The sequence below is a fragment of the Callorhinus ursinus genome, unplaced genomic scaffold (assembly GCF_003265705.2).
Source record: "Callorhinus ursinus isolate GAN/ISIS: 27379988/994484 unplaced genomic scaffold, GSC_fseal_2.0 scaffold24, whole genome shotgun sequence".
Classification (NCBI taxonomy): domain Eukaryota; kingdom Metazoa; phylum Chordata; class Mammalia; order Carnivora; family Otariidae; genus Callorhinus; species Callorhinus ursinus.
In genome coordinates, this window is record NW_027397086.1 from 581,010 (window position 1) to 606,608 (window position 25,599).

A 25,599-nucleotide genomic window follows, 5' to 3' on the forward strand; every position below is an offset into this window, starting at 1 on the left:
CTTAGTTTTCTCATCCAGAGGGTGCGGCTGATAACACCTAATAAAGATAATCCTACAACACCCACACGGGCTTGTTATAGGATTTAGTGGGGGAAAAAAAACCTGGTTGCCAATATGTTTATGTTCACAATTCAATGAATCTAAAAGTTTGAGTGGTTTATATACTGGCCTCGACTTAAAAGGTTGACTTTGAATCATAGGCCAAGTTTCTTCAGGGCGCAGTTGCAACGGGAGGATTGGAACACAAGGCTCCTTCTAGTTTCCCGTAAGCTTAACCCAGCAGCCTCTGCCCACCTCTGCCTTCACCGTCTACCACCCTCCCCTGTATTCACTCCGCTCCAGCGGCCCTGGCCGGCTTCCAGTTCCTCGAGCGACCAAGTGCATGTTCTCGGCCCTTGCTTCCAGCCTGGAACAATCTTCCATCTAGATTTCTGCTCGCCGTCTTCGTTTACAACTCAGCTCAAATATTACTCCTCGAAGAGCCTGCCCTTCCATCTACAGTGGCACTCGCTGTCTGCCCTCATTCTCCAACACAGTACTGTTTCCCTTTTTTCCTTTCCTTGCAGGATAACCTGACATGATCTTGGTTACCCGATGCGTTATGTCTTCCTCAGGTCCGGGACCTCACCGGCTGGTTCACTCCTGGACCAGAACAGAGCTCCGCAAAAACGTGACTAAGTGGCGCGCACGCGCGAGCTAGGAGGCCAGGCGGGGACTTCTGCGCCCTCTCTCAGTTTTGGGATCACGCTCTACCCCACCCTCACCCCACTCCCGGAGGACCCCCGGGACGAACCCCATGGGCTACTACGCCTGCGTCCAATCGCGGCGGCGGGCGTGTTGCCTTGGCAGCGTGACGCCGAGGCGGGGCCGGAAGCGACGCACGGTACTTCCGCTTCCGCCGCCGCAGCATTTCCGGATTGGAAGAAAGGTGGCGGCGCTTTGGGCGGTAGGTTGAAAGCGCTTTTCGGCTTTTCGGTTGTTGGGGTTTTTTTGATGCGCGCGTGGAGTCCAGCGGTGGGTGGTGGTGCCTTCGCCTCGCAGAGGCCGCCTTTGGCGGAGGTCTCCAGGGTGGGAAGGCAGCAGAGAGCCTTCTAGAAAGAGGACATTGTATGCTGTAAGACCTTGAGCCAAGGAAAGGATTGGGGCATGTTTGAGGAACCCAGAAAAAGGCGTTGTGTGGCTAGAGCCCAAAGTTGGACGGGAGAGGCAAACGACGAGGCTGGAGGGGAACAAGGCCTGACCGTGCTGGGCACTGTTCTCCGTTAACTCTTTTTTTACCGTATCATAAGGGCAGCGTGACCAGACAGTAAATTACAGTGAGCCCCCTGTGCATTTAGAGTAATATTAAATTTATAGTCATGACTCCAGCCTTGTCATTTGTTATGCAGTCTCGTTTTTCTGTGATTTTTTTTTTCTCTTCTGAGGGTGATGTTTAAAATGCTTCACCAAAATAAACCATTGTTGTCAAGTTTCCCCACAGGAATAGAATGGAAGGAGAATCCAGCAGACTGGAAATTCACACTCCAGTTTTTGACAAGAAAAAGAAAAAGTACTCTGTATATAAAGAAGGACATTTGAGGCATCCCCATGAAAGTGTCAGAGACTCCCCCCTGGCAAGCGAGCCGTCTCATGTAACCAAGAGTAAGAAAAAAAGAAAGGATTGCCAGCATCTTCTTCCTTCCCCTTTGAAAAAATCAGAAATTGGTGGTGAGACGAAAAAGGCCACTTCTGTACCCAAAAAGAAAAAAAAGAAAAAACACAGGGCTTCAGAGATGGATGAGGAAACAGGTGTGGTGTATGTCTTGGTGGATAAAGAAAATATCGAGAACACACCAAAGAATTTTAGGAGGGATGTCGATGTCGTGTATGTTGACATGAGCCAGGAACAGAAGCCAGCAAAAGAGCCTGAAGCAGACGAACTGCATTCAGTTCCTAAGTCACATAAAAACGAGTCAGAAGAGCTGCATCGTAAAGTTAGGGAGACAAAGAGTAGAAAACATCGGAGGAAAGTGGCCTCCTGGGATGCTGAGCAGGAGAGCCTGCGTGCAAGCCTCGCTCTGCCCAAGTCAGAACCACACAAGCAGGAAACCCTGCTTTCTGTGGGCCCAGGAGGTGGAATCCCACAACTACCAGCATCGGGCAATAAAAAAAAGTCTAAGAAAAAAAAGAGAAAAATTGCACATCATCAGGAACTTGAGGCATTGCCTGGGCCTGAGAGTCTAGAGAGCGTGTACTCTGAAGGATGGCAAGGGGTTGGTGAGGTCGGGACTGCAGAAGGCAGTAAGGAAGCCGGCCGTGTAAAGAAAAAGTCTAAGAAAAGGAAGCGAAGGTCTTCTCTTGAAAGTCCCGTAGCTCCTGGGGGTGATTTTTCAGTGCCCGCAGAGAGATTTGAGGACACACACCCTGATTCACTGGAAGGTAATGGTGCCCTGATTGAAGAAAGAGCGAAACCCAGGCCACAGGAGGAGAAAACCCAGGCCTGTTTGGAAGAGGTGCAGAGGTAATGTGGCAGTGGCATGTTTTCTGGTGTGTATGTCCTCTGTGTGAATTCTGCCTGTGACCTCTTTATCAAGCGCGCATGTCGTAAATGGCAGAGATCAGAGAGACAGACCGCTAATTGTACACAACGATGCATACATGTAACCGAGTAACTTGGCAGGAAGTTTCCTTTCATCATATATAAAATAAGGCAGTTAGATCAGATTTTTACTAAAAACTATTCCAGCCCTGAAATTCTGTGAATAAGTTTAAAAGGGCATTTTAAGACCCCCCAAGTTACCTTTGTTCGTCTATATGCGTATACATAGAAAGAAAGAAAAATTCTAAATACTTAGAATTTTTACAGAGCAGGAAAAACCTTGAATTAGGGTTCTCTCTAGTAGAAGTGTAGACGTCATTATTTATATAATTATTGTGTAAGTCAACTGTGCTGATGTAATAAACACAGCTTTTTTTTTTTTTTTAATACAGCAGTTTTTAAAACCACTTTATCTCAGTTCCTAGGACTTTACATTTGTTAGGTTGTCCTGGCCTAAAATAGTTTCATTAAGAAGTTCCGTGGGAGAGGATGCCACTCTAGGTGGTATCGATAAGAGGGGCCCACTCACCTCCTCTCATCAGGGGTAATACTGATATGAGGCAGGCATGTCGAGGGCTGTGGTTTTGAACTTGTACTGGGCTGTGGGCCCTCTGAAAGCTGCTGACCCTTCCCTCGAACTAATGGATATAATTTGTTTTTTTAAGTTTCCTGCCTGAGTGGTTAGCTGTTAGGATTGACCACAGTAAGAGGGGATTTGGACATCTGGCAGAGAGTTTGGGGATGAATTAGTGACAGATGCATAGAAAACTAAGCAAAGGGCGGGGGGAATGTGGCCATTGTTACATTGATTTAATTAATTAGTAACCATTATCACAAAATTGAAATCCTTGGAAGGGTGGGAGGGGAGTGTCTTGAGGGTCCATGGGGCAGAACAGGGCTTAGCCCATTAGGAGGTCAGTATCTAAAACCAGAAAACTTGAGAAGTAGTGACACAAGAAATAACATGTGCTGGAAATTGGGCTTTGGGCCACACGGGTCCCTTGTAGGCCGCCTCTGAGGTGTATGCATACATTAGTCAAATTACCTCAGTCCACACATCACAGACTGAATCAGCTCCAGAGTCCCTCCTAGCTTTAACGCCGGCCTAGTCTAAGTGAGGATCATTTTAAGAAAAGAACTGGAAAGCCACCAGGGCAAGTGACAGGTTAATGTGAGTTAACTCAATTTTCCCTGCAGGTTAGAACCTACAAATGAAGAGGAAAGACATTTGGAATTGGCCAAAGATTCTGAAACAAGATATTTATCGGAAGACTCCAGAGATTTGGGTGACTCAGATGTGGATTTAGACTCGGCTGTGAGGCAGCTCCAAGAGTTCATTCCGGACATCAAGGAAAGGGCTGCCACCACAATCAAGCGAATGTACCGGGATGACTTGGGGCGGTTTAAGGAATTTAAAGCACAGGGTGAGCTGGTGGCACTTTAATATTTGTCGAACTTTCCTGTCCGCCTAACGAGCCCCTGCCTTTGTTCTGTGAGCAGTGCAGATTTCTAGATTCACAGGAAGCATCCTCTAGGTGCCTTCAGCTTCTCCTCCTTCCAGAATTGTTGTCCGAGTCATAAAATTAACAAAATGAAGAGCCCTGGTTTTGCTCTTCTCCACCTAGCTTCTGGTAGGGGAGGCGTGGAAGGAGAGGAGGCGGCGGCTAAGTGGCTGAGCCCTTGGGGAGGATGCAGGAATAAAATAAAATGAAAATAGCCAGTATTGTCAACTCTGATGAGCTGTAGCTTCTTCCCCCAAGATAGTAAGTGGAGGCTAAGCTGGTTGTAACGGCCTTGGTTTCACAGGAGACCCAACACAGTCTCCTTCTTGATTTCACTGTGTTACAAGAACCTCCCAGAAAGCTTATGGAATTGAAGAGGAAACTACACATTTAAGGCTGTGTGGTACAAACGAGCGATATTTACTGAGTGGCCATGTGAGATCCAGTACCTCTGGTCCCTGCGAAAAGCAAAATACGGGGCCTTAGGGAGTTAATCGTGGAGAAGAGATTAGTTTTATTTTTTTTATTTTTTACTTTTTTAAAGATTTCATTTATCTATTTGGCAGAGAAAGAGAGAGAGAGAGTTCACAAGCAGGGGGAGAGCCGGAGGAAGAGGGAGAAGCAGGCTTGCCGAGGAGCAGGGAGCCCGACGCGGGGCTCGATCCCAGGACCCTGGGATCATGACCTGAGCCGAAGGCAGCTGCTTAACCGACTGAGCCACCCAGGCACCCCAAGAGATTAGTTTTAAAAAATTGCCAAATTAAGAACAATATAATTCATAGAGCAGTATCTATAGAATGGTCCCATTCTATTTGTGTATTTTCTGTGGGAATGTTTATGACTATATTTTATAAAAGATACTCTTAAAGTCTAACAATAGAAAAACATAGTATGTAAGATCGTCAGTACGTAATAAAACTTGGTTGCTTTGAGTTACAAAGAGGACTAGAATGTAAAGCATGAGGCCATTGCTCCCCCACCCCACATACGTATGCATAGAAAATATATGTGAATGTTTGAGTTCTTGCCAATTCACAGCATTGCCTTGGTGGGGGGCGTAGTGAGGCAGAAGAGAGCAAAGGGGAGGCTTCTTTTAAAGGTTTATTTCCATACTGCTTGAATTTTTAATGAACATATATTCCTTTTTAATATAAAAAACAACTACTTTCAAAAGTTGAGCGATAAATGGGGAAGGTCACTTTGGAAGGGGGTGACCAGGGAAGACTTTGGGAGAAGAGTGGCTTGAGCTGAATTCTAAGGGAAGTGAAGTTGGGGGGATGGGGCATGCACAGCAGGGGAGCTAACGGCAAGTACAAGTACATCGCTGGGGCTGTTCCCAGCAGGGGGAAGCTGGCAGCCACTGTCTTGTAACTTGAAGACCAGATGGTAGGTTTGCTTTTCTTCCTTATTGACAATACATATTTTTTCTCCCCGCCCAAATCCTAGGTGTCGCTATTAGATTTGGCAAGTTTTCTGTAAAGGAAAACAAGCAGTTAGAGAAAAACGTGCAAGAATTTCTATCCCTGACAGGAATTGAGAGTGCAGACAAACTGCTGTACACAGACAGATACCCAGAGGAGAAATCTGTGATCACCGACTTAAAAAGAAAATATGCATTTAGATTGCACATTGGTAAGTTTAAAACTGTTTACTCTTTGACCATCCACAGCCTTCCAACCCTAAAGGGAGAACCCACGGTAAGTATTTAGCTCAGCGCCTGGCCCATTCAGTGCGTGCAGTGCATGTTACCCGCTGCCATGGCTACTAGCATTCTTGCTGCCGGCCTATACTTTTGGGGATTTGGAATGTGTTTGTGTCTCCCAAGTATAGTGCTTTTACAGATTTTATAAAAAGTGACCTGATCAACTTCTAGCTTTCCTACTTGGTAATAGGTATCATTTTGCTTTCTCTTTATTTATTCTTTGTTATGTGTTATTTTGCATATGCCGCACAAAGCACTTTTTTTTTTTTAAGATTTTATTGATTTATTAGAGAGAGAGAGCACAGGGGGAGGGCCAGAGGGAGAGAGAACCTCAAGCAGGCTCCATGCCCAGCACAGAGCCCGACACCAGGCTCAATCTCACGACCCTGAGACATGACCTGAGCTGAAATCAAGATTTGGACGCTTGACCAGCTGCACCACCCAGGTGCCCCAAAGCACATTCTTACGTGCACCAGGGTCTTCTAAGTTTTCCAGGTACAGCCTTCTCTGTGCTTCGTCTCTGGAACTCTCCTCCCGCAGCTGTACTTGGAAAGTGAGAAAGTCATGAAGCAACACAGGATCGGACTGAAAAAAATCCGTGAATTTAAAGAGGATGATTTCTTAGGTGTTCTCTGGAGTGTGCAAGGGGAAATAGGCTAGGGGGTCCCTGTCGAGGGACTGTTTCATCCTCAGAGTGGGGAAGCAAGCCAGGCTTGCTCATTGAGAAAGCTCTTCTGTTAATCTTATGGAGAGCCGTTGGCATGTGTCCCCCACCTTAGCATGCTTTCCCCTTCATTCAAATTTTGTTAGCATTACTTTGCTTTGTAAGGGCTTTTTCCCTCGAATTTAGTAGACCAGAAGCTGGAGCCTTGACTTACTAAGCGTGTAGTTTTTAGAGCTCTCCAAGGAAACTGGTGATTTTGTATGGGATGTATGAAATCCCAGCCTGACACAGGATCTAGGGTAGTGGTGTTAACAGGAGCCATGCTGGGATCCCTTTCCAGTTGTGACTCCATTTCAGGCCATGCCCTGTGGGCCCCTCTGACTGCCTGTCTTCTGACTTTAGGAAAGGGCATTGCCCGGCCCTGGAAACTCGTCTACTATCGAGCAAAGAAGATGTTTGATGTCAACAATTATAAAGGCAGGTAAGAAAAAGTCTTAGCAGCTTGAGACAGAATGTTTTTGTGATAGTATAAATTAGAATGTCCACAACAGATGAGAGGTAAACTGAAGATTTTTTTGTGTGTGAAAAGTGGACTGTGTATTTGTTGTCAGTGGTATGTCTTCAGAGCTCATTTCGGTTTCTGCCTCTTGAGTAAACGTTTGTGATCTTCCCCTTTCTAAATCCTTGGCCTTTCTTTATACTTAGCCCTCAGCGTGCCGGGCCTCTCTTATGTTACTCATGAAGTTTTCTTTGCTCTCTGCTAATTTGTGAGCTCCCTGTGTACCCAGACGTTCCTTTTGTTTTGTTTTGTTTTTTAAGATTTTATTTATTTGAGAGAGAGAGACAGAGATAGTGAGAGAGGCACAAGCGGGGAGGGAAGGTAGAAGCAGACTCCCAGCTGAGCAGGGGGCCTGCCACGGGGCTCGATCCCAGGACCCGGGGATCACGACCTGGGCTGAAGGCACTGACTGAGCCACTGGGCGCCCCTCAAACGTTCCTTTTCAATGCGACGTTCCCTTCAGCCCTCAGCCCAATTCTTTGGGTTTTCAGTGACTATTTGAAGGTGGGGTAAGCACTAACAGGAGGTCACGTAGGAGCGGGTCATTAGTGACAATGCAGAGTGTCCTGTAGTGATGGTCATTCTCCCTCTTTCCCCAAACAAAATACCCAACTATATTTTGTTCCCAACATTCCAGATAAAACCAGCATAGATCAGGGGTCGGCTCTGGGTAAGCACTCTGCTCCAGGCCAGAGGGATAGGCAGGAAGGTGTAAGCCCCTCCCTCTCAGGGCCCAGCGGACCAGCTATTCGATCTCACTCTGGGAGGCAGATTTAGTAAATCTGACAGGGCCAGTTGCCTTCCAGTTAGCTGCATGATTTTAAACCAACATATGTGTATTCTCTTGACCTGCAAACACTGATATGACCTTGGTGAGGTTCTTTTTGTTTTGTGTTTTGTTTTAAGATTTTATTTATTTGTTTGACAGAGAGAGACACAGTGAGAGCGGTAACACAAGCAGGGGGAGTGGGAGAGGGAGAAGCAGGCTTCCCGCTGAGCAGGGAGCACAATGCGGGGCTCGATCCCAGGACCCTGGGACCATGACCTGAGCTGAAGGCAGATGCTTAATGACTGAGCCACCCAGACGCCCCTGACCTTGGCTTCTTAACTTTTGACCAAGAGAAATAAACCTTCAGCAGAGGAAAAGGTTGCCCACAAACTAATACCCACCTTCCCCTTTTTCCTAAGCCCCGGGGTTGGGCATCTGTGGACAGAGCTTTAAGGAAATGCACTAAAGATGACATGTTAAGTGGGACTTGAAAGATAGCTTTTGGCAAATGAATGGTGGCAGCTGAGGTGACATTTTTCTACCTGTGACAAAAGTGTGGGAATGAAAGTTTTAGAATAAGCCAAGTCTGTCATTCCAATAAAAAAGTTCATTCGTTTGTTTGCACCACATGATTTGTGGTAACCATTTGCCTTTAGAATATATTTTTTCTTTTTTTTTTTTAAAGATTTTATTTATTTATTTGACACAGAGAGACAGCAAGAGCAGGAACACAAGCAGGGGGAGTGGGAGAGGGAGAAACAGGCTTCCCGCTGAGCAGGGAGCCCGATGTGGGGCTCGATCCCAGGACCCTGGGATCATGACCTGAGCCGAAGGCAGACGCTTAACTACTGAGCCACCCAGGCGCCCTAGAATATATTTTTTTCTATCTTAAGGAATTCTTACCAGAAAAAAAACACAGAAAGCCAAAAATCAAAGAATTTTGAGGCTCTGGGGGATGTCAGAGGTCAATACACCTGTTTCCTCATTGTTATGCACTCACTTTTTCTCTGATGTCCTCCTTTCTGTCGCTTCAGGGGTACCCTTAAGTTGTTTTAAATCTCAGAAAGAGGGACGCCGGGGTGGCTCAGTCAGTTAAGCATCTGCCTTCGTCTCAGGTCTTGATCCTGGTGTCCTGGGATCGAGCCCCGCATTGGGCTCCTTGCTCAGCAGGGAGCCTGCTTCCTCTCCCTCTGCCTGCCACTCCCCCTGCTTGTGCTCGTGCATTCTCTCTCTCTCTCTCTCTCTGGACAAATAAATAAAATATTAAAAATAAATAATCTCAGAAAGACCCTGATTGCCTTGAGAAGGTAACTGCTAGAGAGCATGATTCTTAGCAGTGAAGGATTACAGGTCTCTACTCACCACGCTCTGCATTTGTAGATGACCTTCTGAGAGTGCTAGGCTCTTACTGTTGGAAGTAATTCTGAATCACTGTCATCAGGAATGGGTAGTATTTTGCTAGGGCTTCTCTTGTGTTGAGTTAGTAGTAACATAAACCACCATTCCCCGCCCCCTGTATTAAGGAATTCTAGAATGCCCTAAGGATTGCTTTCCCTTCACTTAAACACTTGTGTTTAATCTCCAGATCCACTTAGTGTTTTTTTGGTTCTTTTCTTTAGTACATTTGTTTTTACGTGGAATGAATGCACTGTATATTCTTTAAATGTGCATTTGTGTGAAGTCATTTGTCACGTATTTATTGAATGTTGTCTATCAAGCGTTGCGGATACCATGGTGTAGAAAAACCAACAGGATCCGAGCCCTTGTAGGATGTATCCTCCAGAGCCGTGCTGTCCATCATGGTGGCCACCAGCCTCACGGGGCCAGGGAGCACTTGAAATACATTTAGTCCAAGTAGAGAGGCGCCACAAGAGTGATGCACATGCTGGAGTTGGAAGGAAAGAACGTAAATTACCTCATTAACACTTGCGGATCCTGACTGCGTGTTGAAATGGTTGCGTTTTTTAATATAGTGGGTTAAGTCAAATATTTTATTAAGTTCATTCAAATGAAATAAAATTCATTTTCACGTGATCACCACAAGGTTTAGATGACGTGTATGGTTCATATTACATTTCTGCTGGATGGCGCTGGTCTAGAGGCAGGGACGGGTAAACAAGGGGACCCCTTGATGTCCAACTGCCCGTCTGTGGGGGTGTGCCGTGAAGTGGGCACAGTTTTCTTGGGGGGAGAGCAGCGGGGCACTGGACCCTCGGGTATCAGCCTCGCGGACGATGGGCCACCTGCAGGGTTTGCAGGAGCCGTCCAGGTGGGTGGAAGAAGGCCATTTCCACTGCAGCACAGAGGCTCGGGGGGGAAAAAGGCCTACAAGAGGGCCAGTGGGGCTGAACTCTGGGGCACATGGAGGAGTTGGTGTTTTGTGCGTGCGGTGCAAAGCCTTTAGGGTTTGGGTAGGAATAGCGTGAGCTAGTTATTTGCTCTAGCCCCTGTGTAACCGAGCCAGGCCCCTGGCCTGGGACTGCAGTGACTGACTTGTGGGGTGACCACAGTCGAGATGCTGGGACAGGATGTGGCCGCACCAGCCTGCCCCGGCAGCTTTTCCCAGGACCGTGGCAAGCTGCAGTGATCCAGGGTTTTTAATCTTGTACTTCACTGGGAGTCGTAACGCGTCTTCCCTTTCAGGTACAGCGAGGGGGACGTGGAGAAGTTAAAGATCTACCACTCCCTGCATGGGAACGACTGGAAAAAGATCGGCGAGGTGGTGGCTCGAAGCAGCCTCTCCGTCGCCTTGAAGTTCTCCCAGATCAGCAGTCGTAAGTGTTGGTCTCTGGCGCCCCCCCCCGGGGTGAGCGGACGCGCCCCCCACCGCCTGGTGCCGGCCTCCCTGCCGGCCTGTCCTCTGAGAGAGCTGTCACGTTTCTGAGCCATGCTCTGTACTGATGCATGGCATCTCCTCCCACGTGTTTGTGAAACCACGGGGCCTTTATTCCCAAGACCGATTCCGGCTGCACCTGAGGCCCCTCACTTGCAGTGCAGTTCTCGGCGCCAGCCTGACCCGTACGTACCCTAGGAAGCTGGCGGGGAGCAGAGCCTGGGCGGAGGAGGTTCCCCCACCAGAGGACAGCAGAGGCTGCAGCGGGCTGGGGTGCAGTTCAGTCGGCCCGTTAGGCAGGGACTTTTCCAAAACCTCCTGTGTCTTTTTCTCCTTTTTCCTAAAAAGGAAATTTTTCCTGGGTATATTCCTTGCATTATAAAATCCCCAGTTGCTTCAAGAAGCTCACAGGCGACGTTACCGTCAGCACGGGGATGCCGTGCTGGGTCACATGGCAGAGCAGCACGTGGGGCAGAGCGGCTGGGCATCCGTGGCCCTGGCGTGCCCAGGAGCCCTGCCTTCTGTGCCCCCATGTCCAGCCACTGGCGCCATGTGGGGACTCAGTGTGGCTGGTTCTTCTGGTTTCCAGGAAGTAAAGCAAAAGTCTGCTTTTGGCGGTGGGGGGGGGGGTTTAATCTAGGTATTGGTTTTTTTCCTTTGGAACTCTCGATTTTTGAATATTCATCTAAATTGTTGAGGAAAAGTAACATCATCACGCTGTGGGCCAAACCAAAGACATTTGTAGGCTCCCGGTTTGAGGCCTCTTACTTAACCTGACCGTGACCATCTAGATGAGGATGACCCACAGATGGTTGATGCCCCCCTCAGAGGCCAGCTTGAGGTTCAGGTGTCTTTGTCATCGAGGCCAGAGGTCCCATTGCAGCTCAGTGCCACATGGGGAGTTCCTGGGGAGAGTTACGGATGCACGTGAAGTCACTCGGTTATTTTGTCCCCATCAAGTGTTTGAGAACCTCCCAGTTTCATACAAGAGACATTACTGTCAGAAACGAGAAGAACAACGTACTTTTGGAGTTAAAAAACATACATTGCTTTAAGGAAGGACTTTTCTGGTATTAGTTTTTTGTTTTTGTTTTTGTTTTTGTTTTGAGATTTATTTATTTGAGAGAGAGTATGGGGGAGCACAAAGGGGTGGGGCAGGGAGAGAGAATATCCAAGTAGACTCCCGCTGAGCGTAGAGCCTGACGTAGGGCTCTATCTCGCAAGCCACGAGATCAGGACCTGAGCCAAATCCAAAAGCAGACTCTTAACCAACTGAGCTACGCAGGCGCCCTGTCATTAATTCTTAAAAAGAAGTGGTTCCATTTTAATTTGCACGTAGCTATGTTTGATGGTTGTATGTCTGTGTAATCAAGATGTTGCCCTCTTGTCTTCTGAAAAGTGCCTGGTTCATCTTTTTTTTTTTTTTTAAGGCTTTATTTATTTATTTATTTATTTTTTATTTGATACACAGAGAGATAGAGAACATTAGCAGGGGGGAGCAGCAGGCAGAGGGAGAGGGAGAAGCAGGCTGCCCGCCGAGCAGGGAGCCCAATGCGGGTCTCAATCCCAGGACCCTGGAATCATGACCTGAGCCAAAGGCAGACGCCCAACCAATTGAGCCACCGAGGCATCCCAAGGCTTTATTTTATTTTATTTTTTTTTGAGAGAGAGAGCGTGTGGGCAAATGGGGGTGGGGAGGAGCAGAGGGAGAGGGAGAGAGAGAATCTCAAGCAGACTCCACACTCAGTGCAGAGCCCAACGCAGGACTGGATCTCATGACCCTGAGATCATGACCTGAGCCAAAATCATGAGTTGGACGCTTAGCTGACTGAGCCACCCAGATGTCCCTTGAGACTTTATTTTTTAGAGCAGCTTGAAGTTCACAATAAAATTGAAAGGGAAGTACAGAGATTTCCCATATGCACCCTGCCCCGACATATAGCCTCTGCCATTGTCAGCATCCTCCCCCCCCCCCCACCCAGAGTGGGACCTTTGTTACAGTCCGTGATCCTACACTGGCACATCCATCATCTTCCAGGGTCCATAGTTCACATTAGGGCTCACCTTTGGTGGTACATGTGCTGTGGGTTTGGACAAGTGTGTAATGACATGTATCCATCACTGTCATTTTGTTTTGTATATTGTGCTTGAAAGCAAATAGATTAGCAACTATAAGATCATCCTTTTGTGTCTACAGCAAGAAATCATGGTGCTTGGAGTAAGACGGAAACCCAGAAACTAATCAAGGCCGTTGAAGAAGTGATTCTAAAGAAAATGTCTCCCCATGAGTTAAAAGAGGTGGATTCTAAACTCCAAGAAAACCCTGAAGGCTGCCTGTCTATTGTTAGGGAAAAACTCTACAAGGGCATATCTTGGGTAGAAGTAGAAGCCAAAGTAGAAACCAGAAATTGGATGCAGTGTAAAAGTAAGTGGTAAGTTTTAAGGTTTCTTACATAAATTTCAACAAGATACTTCCCGCCCCCCTCCCCGTACCACACACGTCACTGGAGTGGGTAGATGAGTGGGGTTAGGAAAGGGACCTGGGTAAGTACCGTGTGCAAAAGCCTTCCGTGTCAGAAATGATCATCTCGGGCCAGCTGTTCCAGCCACTTCGGTATCAACATCCGATCTACATTAGCACTTAGATAGCACCTACCTAACCCTGATTCATTGTGTGGTTTCCTCCAAAGGAATTGGAACCTTTTTAATACTGAATATTGACTTCTGGTTTCTTCACTCTCTTCCTTTCTAAGGCTTTAGTAAAACAAAACAGTTCTCTCTTTGCAACATAAAAAAAAACACAAAATTCCCCTTTGGGAGAGAGATCACAAGCACGGTGATGTGCAGGAGCTTGCCCTTCCCAGGAGCCTGTCTTGTCCGGGGGCTCCTCTCTTCTCACTAACGCGAGGCAGCTGTATTCACCGTAGAACATTTTTTTTTTTAAGATTTTATTTATTTGACAGAGAGAGACACAGCGAGAGAGGAAACACAAGCAGGGGGAGTGGGAGAGGGAGAAGCAGGCTTCCCACCGAGCAGGGACCCCGAGGCAGGGCTCGATCCCAGGACCCTGGGATCATGACCTGAGCCGAAGGCAGACGCTTAACGACTGAGCCACCCAGGCGCCCCTCACCATAGAACTTCTGGAGACACGCTAGTCACACAGAAGCATTTTCAGTCCTGATCTCGCTGCGCATTCTTTGCCTGACGTGGCTTTTCCGAGCCCTGGAGGGTCTCTGAGCGGGGTGTTCAGCTGCTACAGGACCCCTTGGAGTGGTGGTCCCGCAGCTCACGACCCACACGTCATGCGCAAAGGAGTGTGGTCATCATCAGCGTCAAATAAGAGTGAGATCCAGAGTAGGTATATTTTATATTAAAAGCAGACTCTTAAATTATACCATTTATTGTTACCTTACAATTCTGCTGTAGAATTATTTGTTTATTTTCATAGAAGACTATAGTCAGGGACATAAACTCCACAGAACAGATAATGTTTTGGGGAATGAAGCATATAACATGGAGGAACCAGAGGCCTTTCTTCCCCTATAGTTTACACTGAAAGAAGGAGTGTTTGTTAAACACTGGTCAGTATTTAAAGAGGGAAATGCTGCAGAGTAGCCGTACCTCAGGATCGGTATAATTTGATTAACGTGTAAGAGAGACTGCTTTTTAACTTGAAGAGAAAAGCAAGAAACTGAAAACCTGAATGTAGATTTCCTTCATGTAAATTGGAATGACCACAGATGATGCAGTTTATTTTTTTTCCTAAAGGTTTGTTTATTAGAGAATATGGTGGGGGGTCAGAGGGAGAGTGAGGGAGAGTCCAAAGCCGACTCCATCCTGAGCTTGATCTCACGACCCTGAGATCACGACTTGAGCCGAAACCAAGAGTCGGGTGCTTAACTGACTGCGCCCCACAGGCGCCCCAGAGGATGCATTTTGAACGAACACAGTTGACTGCTGGTATGAACAGCTTCCTCGCCTGTGTATCACGGATCCCCCTTATCCAGAAATGTAACAGCTAGCGATCTGTCCATCAGATCATGACAAACTTTGCTATTTGCGATGAGTACTTAAAAAATATTTTTAGCTGGGTTGCTGCTCTCGTTAGGAGCTCCAGTCACCCTTCCCTTCAGCCATTAGCTGTGGGCCTCAGAGGAGTCATTTATGACTGTAGTACGTCTCCCTTCGTGTTCCAACAGCTGGTCCCTCTGTCCCAACGTACCCTCTGTTTTCTAAACAATCAAAAATAGAGTTTACAGCTTCATTTAATACCGGCTAAAGGGCTTATTCTCTTCTTTTTATAACTTCGTATTACAGAAATTTCATCACACACACAAATTTAGAACTTGTATCCCTCATCCAGTTTCAGTTACCATCAACTTTCTTTTTTTTTTAAGATTTTGTTTATTTATTTGACAGAGAGAGACCCAGTGAGAGAGGGAACACAAGCAGGGGGAGTGGGAGGGGGACAAGCAGGCTTCCCGCCGAGCAGGGAGCCCGATGCGGGGCTCGATCCCAGGACCCTGGGATCATGACCTGAGCCAAAGGCAGACGCTTAATGACTGAGCCACCCAGGTACCACCTTTCTGTTGTTTTATTTATCATTTCCCACTTAAAAAAAAAAAAAATGGGCATACTCCCTGGTGGTAAATGTTAGCAGTGATGAGTCACACAAGTTAGAAATTAGTTCTCAGTAGGGGTGTGATGTAGGTGAGAACAGGGCAGGAAATCACAGTGCAAACTTTACCCCTGAAAGTCTTAAAGTACATTCTTTGTTTCTTTGAACGCAGGACGGAAATCCTAACCAAGAGGATGACGAATGGTCGGGATGTGTACCGCGGAGTTAATGCTCTGCAGGCCAAAATCAACCTCATTGAAAGGTAGAGAAATAGAAAGCGATGCTGTTGGAACTGTTTCTCTCTCTGGCCAAAGAGTAGATGTTGAGCAGCAGAATCCGTGGTGACATGGCTAATGACCTTGGGCTAACTTTGGGCTGGCATGCCAACTTCTCTGGGCCTGAGGGAACTGGGATGGGGGTGAACGTTCTGGTGCTGCCAAGCTTTTCACATGTGTGAATCTGAGAAGGCGTCCGTTGTGCTGATTTGTGCTTGAAAGCTTCGTGTTTATTTTTTCTTGTAGATTGTATGAGGTAAACGTGGAGGACACTAACGAGATAGATTGGGAAGACCTTGCTAGCGCCATAGGGTAAGGCTGTGTATTCAGTGTGAGGCTGATGAAAAGGTAAGAGATGGCCTCAGGAGTGACTGTCTGAGGTTTGAGCGGATTCGCGTGTAGACTGCCCCGTGCACCTGTGTATTTGGAGCCTCCGCTCTGGGTGCTGCGGGCCAATCGGACCCTCCCTCCACCTCACCCCTCACTAAAGACACGTAGGAAGGGTGAGTGAAGTGTGTGCAAAGTCTCCTGAGAGCTTCAGGGAGCTAACAGGTTGAATGACTAGTAGAGACCCCGCATACCCTTTGCCCCAAATCATAAATTCTTAAGTTTGCCACGTTTGCTTACCATCCGCCCTCCCTCTCCTGCTCCCGATTCCAAGGGAATAGAGTAGTTTCCCTTAACCGCTTGAGGGTTAGTGGCGGGCAGCATGCCCTAAATAAGAACATCATCCTGCATAATCACAGTGCAATGACCAAATTCGGGACATCAGACGCCGGTACAGCACTGTGCTCTAAAACACAGCTCACATTCAGGGCGCCTGGGTGGCTCAGTCGTTAAACGTCTGCCTTCGGCTCAGGTCATGATCCCCAGGGTCCTGGGATCGAGCCCCGCATCAGGCTCCCTGCTCTGCAGGAAGCCTGCTTCTCCCTCTCCCGCTCCCCCTGCTTGTGTTCCCTCTCTCGCTGTCTTTCTCTCTCTCAAATAAATAAATAAAATCTTTAAAAAATAAAACACAGCTTACATTCAAATTACCCCACTAAAGCCCTTTTTTTTTTTAAGATTTTATTTGTTTGTCAGAGAGCACAACTGGGGGGGCAGGAGAGGGAGAAGCAGGCTCCCCACTGAGCAGGGAGCCCGACGCTGGACTCGATCCCAGGACCCTGGGATCATGACCTGAGCTGAAGGCAGACACTCAATCAACTAAGCCACCCACACGTCTCATCCCAGGAATGTCCTTTATAGCATTTCCCCCCGATTTACCATCCAGTCCAGCTCCACTCCAGCTCCTCTCTGTCTGTCTGTCTGTCCTGTCTCCTCACTGGCTTCTGATCAGTAAAGCTCTTCTGCCTTTGTCTTTGATGCCGTTGAAAATGTGGGCGAGCACAGGCCGTTTGTTTGGAGAATGACCCTCCGTTGGGAGTTTGTCCAGTGCTTCCTCGTGGTCGGGTCTTGTACTTTAGGCAGGATTATGACACAGGTGATGCTACATTGTGAGGCCCATGATTCTGATTTTGATCCTTTGGCTCCAGTGGCATCTGCTGCGTTCCCCCACTGGATGAAGTACCAGTTCTCTTGGGGATAAGAAGTGGCCCGTGGGCGATATTTTGAGACCATGTAAAGATCCTGTTCCTCTTTAAGCACCCCCGGTACTTGGTGCTTTCGGTGCAGCTTCCTGTGCATCTCTCATCCCCGGGGGGTGAGGTTGAACTTTCCTGTTTGTGAGCTACCTCCTTTTGCTTTTGCCGTGTCTTTGCTGTGTCACATCCTTACATTTTGAATCCCTCCCTGCTACCGAAGACAGAGGCCACCACTTTCAGGATCTGAATTTATTGCTCGCAAAGCACGGTCCCTGTGAGCAGAGCAGATCATTGAGAGGTGTGGGTGTGGGGATTGGGGGGCTCTCAGAAGCGGGGTGTTGGGGGTTGTTTGGCTTTTAGTTTTGGAAGATGGACGGTAGGGCAGGGCGGCTGCCCCCGGGCTGACTTTCCAAAAGTGTGACGCCGTCCTTGGTCCATGAGGAAGGGTTTAAACTGGTTCTGGTGGTTATTTGCACCTTGGGATCATGGACAAGGAACAAAGAACAATCAGTTTGGTTTTTGTAACTTGGAGACTGGGACGTTTGTCATGACCCAGACATGCTCATGGTTCCAAACCCTTCCCTTTTCCAGGTGACCTGAGTGAGAGGTGGGGTACCCACTGCTCAGAATCATGGGTCCCCGAGAGGTGAGGGTGGCAGGTACTTTGAAAGAGGCGACCTTGCTCTGGACCCACCAACTCCCATCTTGAGAAGCACCCATGGCTGCAAAGCCCTCCCTTTGTAATAGCAAAGTTTATTTATTTGACTTTTCCAGTAAATGTTTGTATATTTTGTGACATTGCTTCAGGTCACAAGTTCTTAAATTAAAATGGGCTTTTAATGGTTTTAAGTAAAATAATATATTTAAGAACACATTGTTTCACTTAAGATTGACAAATCTCATGAAACGGAGATTATGGTATCTAGTCAAATACTGTTTGAAATCGTACATTGTCAAGTTTTAATAACTAAAACAGTAAAAAATAATAAATTCAGAAGTTCAGTTTCTTCGGAGTCTTAAAGTCTCCCTTGTGTGAATTATTTAGGCAGAATGTCAAGAAAGCATGTCCACCTAATGAGATGTAATGCCTACTTGGTTTGAAAATGTCCAGATCCAGGGGCGCCTCGGTGGCTCAGTCATTAAGCGTCTGTCTTCGGCTCAGGTCGTGATCCCAGGGTCCTGGGATCAAGCCCCGTATCGGGCTCCCTGCTTGGCGGGGAGCCTGCCTCTCCCTCTCCCACTCCCCCTGCTTGTGTTCCTGCTCTTGCTGTCTCTCTCTCTCTCTCTCTGTCAAATAAATAAATAAATAATAAAGTCTTAAAAAAAAAAGAAAAGAAAATGTCCAGATCCATTATTGTGACTTCTCCAAACCCTAGCTTGCGTCTGCAGCACGCCCCACAGGACTCACGACACTGCAGGAAGAGTTGGAAGGCATGGGGGTCTTAGAACTTGGCCTTTACGGTCAGACTGACCCGGTGTTGACTCCTGGTACTCATTATTTAGCCGTCCTTGGGCACGTTGTTCCCTAACTTGTGTCTGAGCCTCAGTTTCTTCATCCACAAAATGGTTTAATAGGACCATAACGAGGACTAAGGAGATCGGGCGTGGAGGACACATAGCTCAGTACGGGCGCACAGTGAGCACCTAGCTAGTGGTTGCTGTGAAGGAGAACCCAGTAAGAGTAAACATATTCATACTAATTATTTTAACTACTAGGTTAGCTAATTATTGAAATAAGTCCTGCTTTTATCATCTAAGAAAAAGTGGCCAGGAAGTGAAGTTAGGGATTTTCACTTTAAAAAAACAATAAGATTTGGGTGTGTCTGTCCTACTTACTGTAAATTGAAAATATATCTGACTCACCAAAACATCATGAACATCTTGCTTTATTTAGCTTTGCAAAATAAAAAATGAGGGGACATCTGCCTTTGGATTGTGACAAATACGCATTTATCCTAAGTGAAGTGGTGAAGAGTGTGGGTTTTGGGGTCAGACCACCCAGTTGAAGTCCCAGCTCTGCCCCTTATTAGCTGTAAGATCTTGGGCCACTTCTCTGTGCCTCGGTTTCCCCATCTCCAGAATGAGGCACAAGAGTGGTAGCCCCTCATAGAGCAGCTGTGTGGATTGTTTGTGGCTAGAAAGGAAGCCCGTAGGGCAGGGCCAAGTACAAGGTAAGCATCAGCTTATGTTAGTATTGTAACTTAAACAGGCTCTGTCTTGTGCTTTTCACTTTCTTTCTTTTGTGTGTGTTCTTTTTACCCAAATGAACCATAGCTTTTTCATATGTGTCTTATTTTTGTCACACATTTGTGGCCACCGTGGTTTCCTGTTCAGGATTAAGAAAGTTACTGATATCTGTAGATTCCTGAGTCGGCGTACTTCGTACACAGTAGTGAAATGACCGGTTTTTTAAACTGATGCTAACTTTTTTTTATCTTTTCCTTTCTAAAGTGATGTTCCTCCGTCCTATGTTCAAACTAAATTTTATAAGCTGAAAGCTACCTGTGTTCCCTTTTGGCAGAAGAAGACTTTTCCAGGTCAGTATTTCTAATATTTAAATTGTTGAGAACACAGCAGGTGGTGCCACGTGCTGGGAGTGTGACCTCGGATGCATAACTTAACTCTGGGAGTCTCGGTTTCTTTGGTTGTAGAATGGGAGAGATTATCACCTGCTCATCCCCACCTGACAGGACTTTCGGAAGTCCTGGATCGCCATCATGTGCACACACGCCACACACTGACGTGCACACGCGTGCACACACAGTTCCAGAACAAACCTAAGATGCCCAGTTCCTTCTCTGCAGCCATTTGTGGGTGGTTTCGGTATTCCCAAACTCAGATCATCAGAGTCCTCTGGGGGAACTTGTTGAACACATACATACCTGGACCGCATCCCGTACATACCGAATCCTAATCTCCAGGCTGCGTCCAGAGGCTAGATTTTCTCTAAAAGACTCAAGGAGAGCCTCAAGCGGTCTGCCCAGCACCAGCATTCGTGAACCACGAGTTTGGGTGATGCTTTGCCCTGGACTGTGTGATGACTACTGCTGACACCTAGCAAGTAGCACTGCCTGGGTTTGAATCCTGACTGGGTTTGAATCCTGACTACGTTTGCCCCTACAAATTCCATGATCTTGGCCATGATTCATAATGCCTCTTGGCCTCGGTTTCCTCATTTGAATAATGGGCTGACAGTAATGCCCTCCTCCTAGGATTCTGGGAGACTGGTGAATACAAGTAAACCAGTTAGAACAGGACCACTGCACACAGTAATGGCAGCAGTGGGCCACCCACATCCGTGCCCTCTGCCCTTTGACCTTGGGAAGGAGGCTTTGTACAAATGATGTCAAAATTACATTTCTTTTCTTTAGAGATTATAGACTACCTTTACGAGACCACCCTGCCTCTGCTTAAGGAAAAGTTAGAGAAGAAGGTGGAGAAAACAGGCACCGAAATCCAGAGTCCCGCGACCCCCAGGCAGGCCTTCCGGTTCAGAGACATCTTCTATCATGACGACAGTGAGGGAGAAGGCGGGGAGAAGAGGTAGGGGACAGTGCTGTGTCTGGCCTCCTCTCCAGGTTTGGTCGTATTTCTGTGCATGGGGCAGAGACGCTGCTTTCAGTACTGATGTTTAGTAGAGAAGGGGCCATGGCCAAAGGAAGGGGACGTCTACGCTCCTTCGTATTATGGAGCCTCCCAAAGCAATTCACCCATTCAGACTCTAGTGTGTGTGCGCGCGCAAAGAAAGAGGAGCATCCAGAGTTTATTTGCTATCGCTGGACCATTGAAGATAAGCCCAGTTGGCAGTTTCTGTAGAACAGCAGTATCTCAAGTCCCTCTCGCAGCAGAAGGGAGAGTCCCACCCCGTGAACATTTCATTGTGGATTTCACCACACGCACACTCCCCAAAAATGGGAACCCTGACAGTTGTAGTCAGGCACGCGTGCCAGTTTGCTTTCTGTTTTCCCAGTTGTCACTCTGTGTGCCCAGGGTATGTGAGTTCTAGATAAGCATTCGCAGGGGGCCGTGGATCTGCTGGTCTCTCAGCCTGGCTTCCATTTGCATGTACCTGCCTCCGTGTGCGGATCTCATCTTCCTGAAGGAGTCAGGTGTTTAAGGTTACGTATTTTGCATACAAGATGCGTTCTCAAAGGCAGTCACTGAGTTCATCTGGTGTTCCAGCTGGGAAAAAAAACAAAATCCAAGACAAAAACCCAGCAGTCTCTTCCACTGCTTCCAGAGAAATCTGGCTCTGTTAGATGTATGGAAAGATGCCATGTGGGTCTAAGGCACAGCTCACACCTCACAGAATTTCAAGGATAATTTACATGTTGGGCTATTCCATCAAATTAGGAAAGCAAAACCACTCTAGGTGTTTCACACAGAGAAGGATTTAATGTAGGGATTTAGGTTACAAAATTGTTAATAGGATTGAGAGCGCACACGGAAAGGCTGACTTCCCGAGCCCTGGGTAACTGTGGCCCCCGCTGCCCTGCAAGGGGCATGAGCGTTCCAGGCTCCTGGCCACACATGAACATGGAAGGAAGGTGTGGGTGAGCAACGCCCCGTGCAACGATGTCACCATCTGTGCCAAGACTGGACTCCACCGTCTCCTGAGTGTTCTCTCTGACGCCATTTATCTCACATCATGATGTGTGCGCTGTCAGTTAATTCACCCACAAAGCTAGACATTTTTCCAAAGCTGCCATACTTGGAGAAGCAAGAATACAGAGACAGGTCTAGGAGGCTGGCCACCAGCTTATCCTCAGCACCTGTCACAGTGTTGCACGCATAAGAGACACTCAGTAAATATGCAGCAAACAAGTGGATATTTCTTTTTAGCAGGTATTTTACCTTTCGTCACCTCCTATCCATCGAACATACCTGTCCCCATGCTGACGGGAATGAAAGTTCCTTTTGGAGGACAATCCGCTGAAATACATCAAAGCCTTAAGAATGTATTTTATGATCCAGCAATTTCACTTATAGAGATAAAGTGGTTTCACTTTCCAGAAATAAAAGAACTCATGTATAAGAATGGCACCTTCATAATTTGAAAAGCAGACAAAAATATGAATGTTCCTTAATGGGAATCTGTTAAATTATGGTATATTCCTAGAATAGAATATTATCCAGTAGTTAAAAATGATTATGATAGGGGCGCCTGGGTGGCTCAGTCGGTTAAGCGGCTGCCTTCGGCTCAGGTCATGATCCCAGGGTCCTGGGATCGAGCCCCATGTCCGGCTCTCTGCTCAGCAGAGAGCCTGCTTCTCCCTCTCCCTCTGCCTGCCACTCTGCCTACTTGTGCTCTCTATCTCTCTGTCAAATAAATAAATAAAATCTTTAAAAAAAAATGATTATGATAGTTTGGGTCAACATAAAAAAATGTAAACAATATTATCAACTAAAATATTTCAGAAGAGTATTTTCAGTTTTGTCAAAGTAAGAAAATTAAGGAAGTGGTATGTACGTGGATGCATTAAAACGTGTGGGAGAAATTAAACCCAAAATGTCGACAGTGTTTCTCTCGGGGCAGTGGGATTGTGAATTTATAGGGTAGAACTCTGGATTTGCAAGTGCCGGGAAATGGCCACGTGGATCTAAGGAATCCGGGAACTCTCAAGACTGAAAGTCCAAGTAAGGACTGACGCAGCTACTTGTGGTCACCAAAGATGGGGTTTCTGGCGGATTTTCTGCTCCCCCTTTGCCATTGTCCACTTCATCTTCCGTACACACACATGGGCCCCTTCCCATAGTCACATGCTTCAGCAGACCTGCTCCCCCTTCAGAGGAAGAAAAAAAGGTCTCTTCCAATTGCTCTTGCTTAAGTCCTGGGTTTTGCTCCCAGTGCCCAAATTAGAGCCTGTGCCCAGCTCTGAACCATCACTGGAGCCAGGAAGATAGGACTTTGTTCAGCCAGTCTGGGCTCTGCTCTGGAGCTGGGATTTGGCACAGCACGCCTGGAGTGGCTGAGAAGGTAAATACCCCAGTGGAAAAATCAGAGTCCCATTAGCAGAGGGGGTGAAGGGCACTCTGAGGAAGCAACCCACAGATGTATGTTGACAGTGGGTAATTGCCTGTGCTGTGAATCTTGCCCAATAAACTTGTGTACTTTTTGTACAAGTTCTATTTTTGTAACTTTTTCTCATCAATATCTCCATGCCTTGCCCCTCAAAAAAAAAAAAAGTGCACTGTACAAATGTTAGCCTTTGCCAAATACTGTTTTTATATCTAAGAGTCCTGGACTGTGGAAGAAAAAGACAGGTAGGGTAGTAGACTGTATATGTCAAGTGCGTCAAGTGCAGGTCCAGGAAAAGAGAAGATTGTGCGGGGAAACTGTGAGTTTGCTTTGGGCTCTGCAGGCTGTCCAGAGACCCCTGTGGCTCGAGGAGGACAGGCAAGCAGCCTTCGAGAGGCGGGTTTGTCAGCTCCATGAAGGTGAGGGCTGAGCTGTCAAGCGGACGACCCCAATTTAGAGTCTGAAAAGGGGAAAAGATGTATACAGTCTGTACTTGGGAGGACGTGAAGGAGGAAGAGCCGACCCGGAGAGAGCACGTGAACTCACCTGTCTCACAAGAAACAAGACGGAGGAACAAATAAAATTGTTTTGAACAGTCTTGCCTGTGTACAGTTTGAGTTTCTGCCCCAGTTCTGGTCATTTGCACTTTTCAGTAGGCACGCTTTTCAGCTGCTAAACTTCATTTGTGGACCTCATTCCCCAACAGAGAGATCCAAGACCGCGGCAGAGGGGTGGTGGGACATGAGCGTCATAATCAGACCAAGACCTCGATTCTCCAGGCCACTTTCAGTTCCACAGTTGTTGACCACACACAGTCAGCACAGCAGGAGCTGAAGATGCCAGAGGGAACCGGGCAGACTTGCAGGCGACACAATCCAGAGCTTGCTGAACACCATTTCCAGTTCAGCTCCTGAAATACCCGCCATTCCTAATTCCCTGGCCTCATCAAATGGTGCATCTGTCCGCCAGTTGGCTCGTAGCCTGACCAAGCTGTCACCGAGTCTGTTTTTATTGTTTCTCTCTTACGAACACCCTCTGCTCTGTGTCCTCTCCCTTGGTGGCACTTTCCCGTTCAAGACGCCAAGCCTGGGTGAGCCCTTCCATCTTCCTCCTCTCTGCACCTAAGAGGTAACTATTTCTGGAAGAAAACCACACAGCTGGGTGCTTGGGTGGCTCAGTTGGTGAAGCATCTGCCTTTGGCTCGGGTCATGATCCCAGGGTCCTGGGTTCGAGCCCCGCATTGGGCTCCCTGCTCAGCTGGAAGCCTGCTTCTCCCTCTGCCCCTCCCCCCTGCTTGTGCTCACTTGCTCTCTAATAAATAAAATCTTTGGGGGGAAAACTGGGCTGGTTTCACTTTAATGCTTGTCAGCCTCAAACAGACAGCGTCACCAGAGGATCTACTTTGATTCGCTGATACATTTGCTGTTCTTTCGGCACATCAGCCATTATGCCTTCAACCCTCCACACCCTTCTTCTGCCCTTTACATGATTCACTGAGCAAGTTGAAGGCGGCGGACGTCAGCTCCCTCATTCCTCCACCAACCAGGCAATCCTGTCTCCATTTGCACTCATTCCTCCTGCCCGAAGCCTCGCCCTGCACCTGAGCCCCGCAGTCTGCCCCTTACATTGTTTCGAAGATTTTGATCTTTTGCTGATCCCTCTCCTAACGTGTCAGTCTCTCCTGTTCTGGATCATCATCACCATAAACATGCTCCCAAATCACCCATCTTTAAATATATATGTAGGGCGCCTGGGTGGCTCACTCGTTAAGCATCGCCTTTGGCTTAGGTCATGATCCCAGGGTCCTGGGATCGAGCCCCACATCGGGCTCCCTGCTCAGCGGGAAGCCTGCTTCTCCCTCTCCCACTTCTCCTGCTTGTGTTCCCTCTCTCGCTGTGTCTCTCTCTCTCAAATAAAATCTTAAAATATATATATATATGCAATATGTACGTATTAGTACAAGTGTGGAATGGGCGCTTTCCTCTGTGCTCCTCCCACTGCACCCAACTTCTAAATGTCCATGGTCCTCAGGACTGTTGAGGCCTCTCTTCACATCCTCAGGGCCTTGGAATAACCTTGACACACCGACGGCTTCCAGTTGCATGGTTACAGGTCAGATTCTCCCCCGAACTCCAGGCTGAAAGATGCATCTGCCGGGGGATGCCTGGCTGGTGCAGTCTGTAGAGCGTGCATTCTTGATCTCGGGGTTGTGAGTTTGAGCCCCATGTTGGGGGAAGAGATGACTTAACAAAATTTTGAAAAAGGAAAGCATCTGCCTACTTGTGATCTCCATTCAGGTGTCTCACATCTCAAGTTTGACTTAACAATGTTTTAGTCAGCCACACACACCTCAAAGTGCGTCACCCGCCCAAGCTTTCTCATTTCTGCCAGTGCTATCACATTCACAGAGTTCAAATCAGAAACCTGGGAACCATCCACTGTTGCTGCCGCCATCCCTCTACATCTAGTCCCTTAGCAAACCCATCAACTCCACCTCCGG

The 25,599-nt window shown here is 47.4% G+C and overlaps 1 protein-coding gene across 3 annotated transcripts; it reads left to right on the forward strand.

Moving 5' to 3' along the window:
* Nucleotides 1-883: 883 nt before the first annotated feature.
* Nucleotides 884-23,697, forward strand: TTF1 (transcription termination factor 1). 3 transcript variants are annotated; one of them, XM_025888063.1, is made up of 12 exons: nucleotides 884-946; nucleotides 1,470-2,500; nucleotides 3,776-4,002; nucleotides 5,527-5,712; nucleotides 6,849-6,927; nucleotides 10,418-10,548; nucleotides 12,805-13,039; nucleotides 15,398-15,487; nucleotides 15,747-15,812; nucleotides 19,532-19,617; nucleotides 20,452-20,623; nucleotides 23,443-23,697. In XM_025888063.1, exons 2-12 carry the CDS (start codon nucleotides 1,488-1,490, stop codon nucleotides 23,561-23,563), a joined length of 2,406 nt encoding a protein of 801 aa, XP_025743848.1. In that variant the 5' UTR covers nucleotides 884-946; nucleotides 1,470-1,487; the 3' UTR covers nucleotides 23,564-23,697. The 3 variants fall into 3 exon arrangements, with proteins under 3 accessions (XP_025743848.1, XP_025743851.1, XP_025743849.1); XM_025888064.2 differs by having other exon boundaries at nucleotides 919-946; nucleotides 1,481-2,500; XM_025888066.1 differs by lacking the exon at nucleotides 20,452-20,623.
* Nucleotides 23,698-25,599: the final 1,902 nt, after the last annotated feature.

Excerpts from the sequence above, each read along its gene's own strand:
- TTF1 (XM_025888063.1), top strand. The coding sequence starts at position 1,488 with ATGGAAGGAGAATCCAGCAGACTGGAAATTCACACTCCAGTTTTTGAC. Across the intron at positions 10,549-12,804 it reads GTTCTCCCAGATCAGCAGTC|CAAGAAATCATGGTGCTTGG; the intron begins GTAAGTGTTGGT and ends TTGTGTCTACAG. Across the intron at positions 15,488-15,746 it reads AAAATCAACCTCATTGAAAG|ATTGTATGAGGTAAACGTGG; the intron begins GTAGAGAAATAG and ends TTTTTCTTGTAG.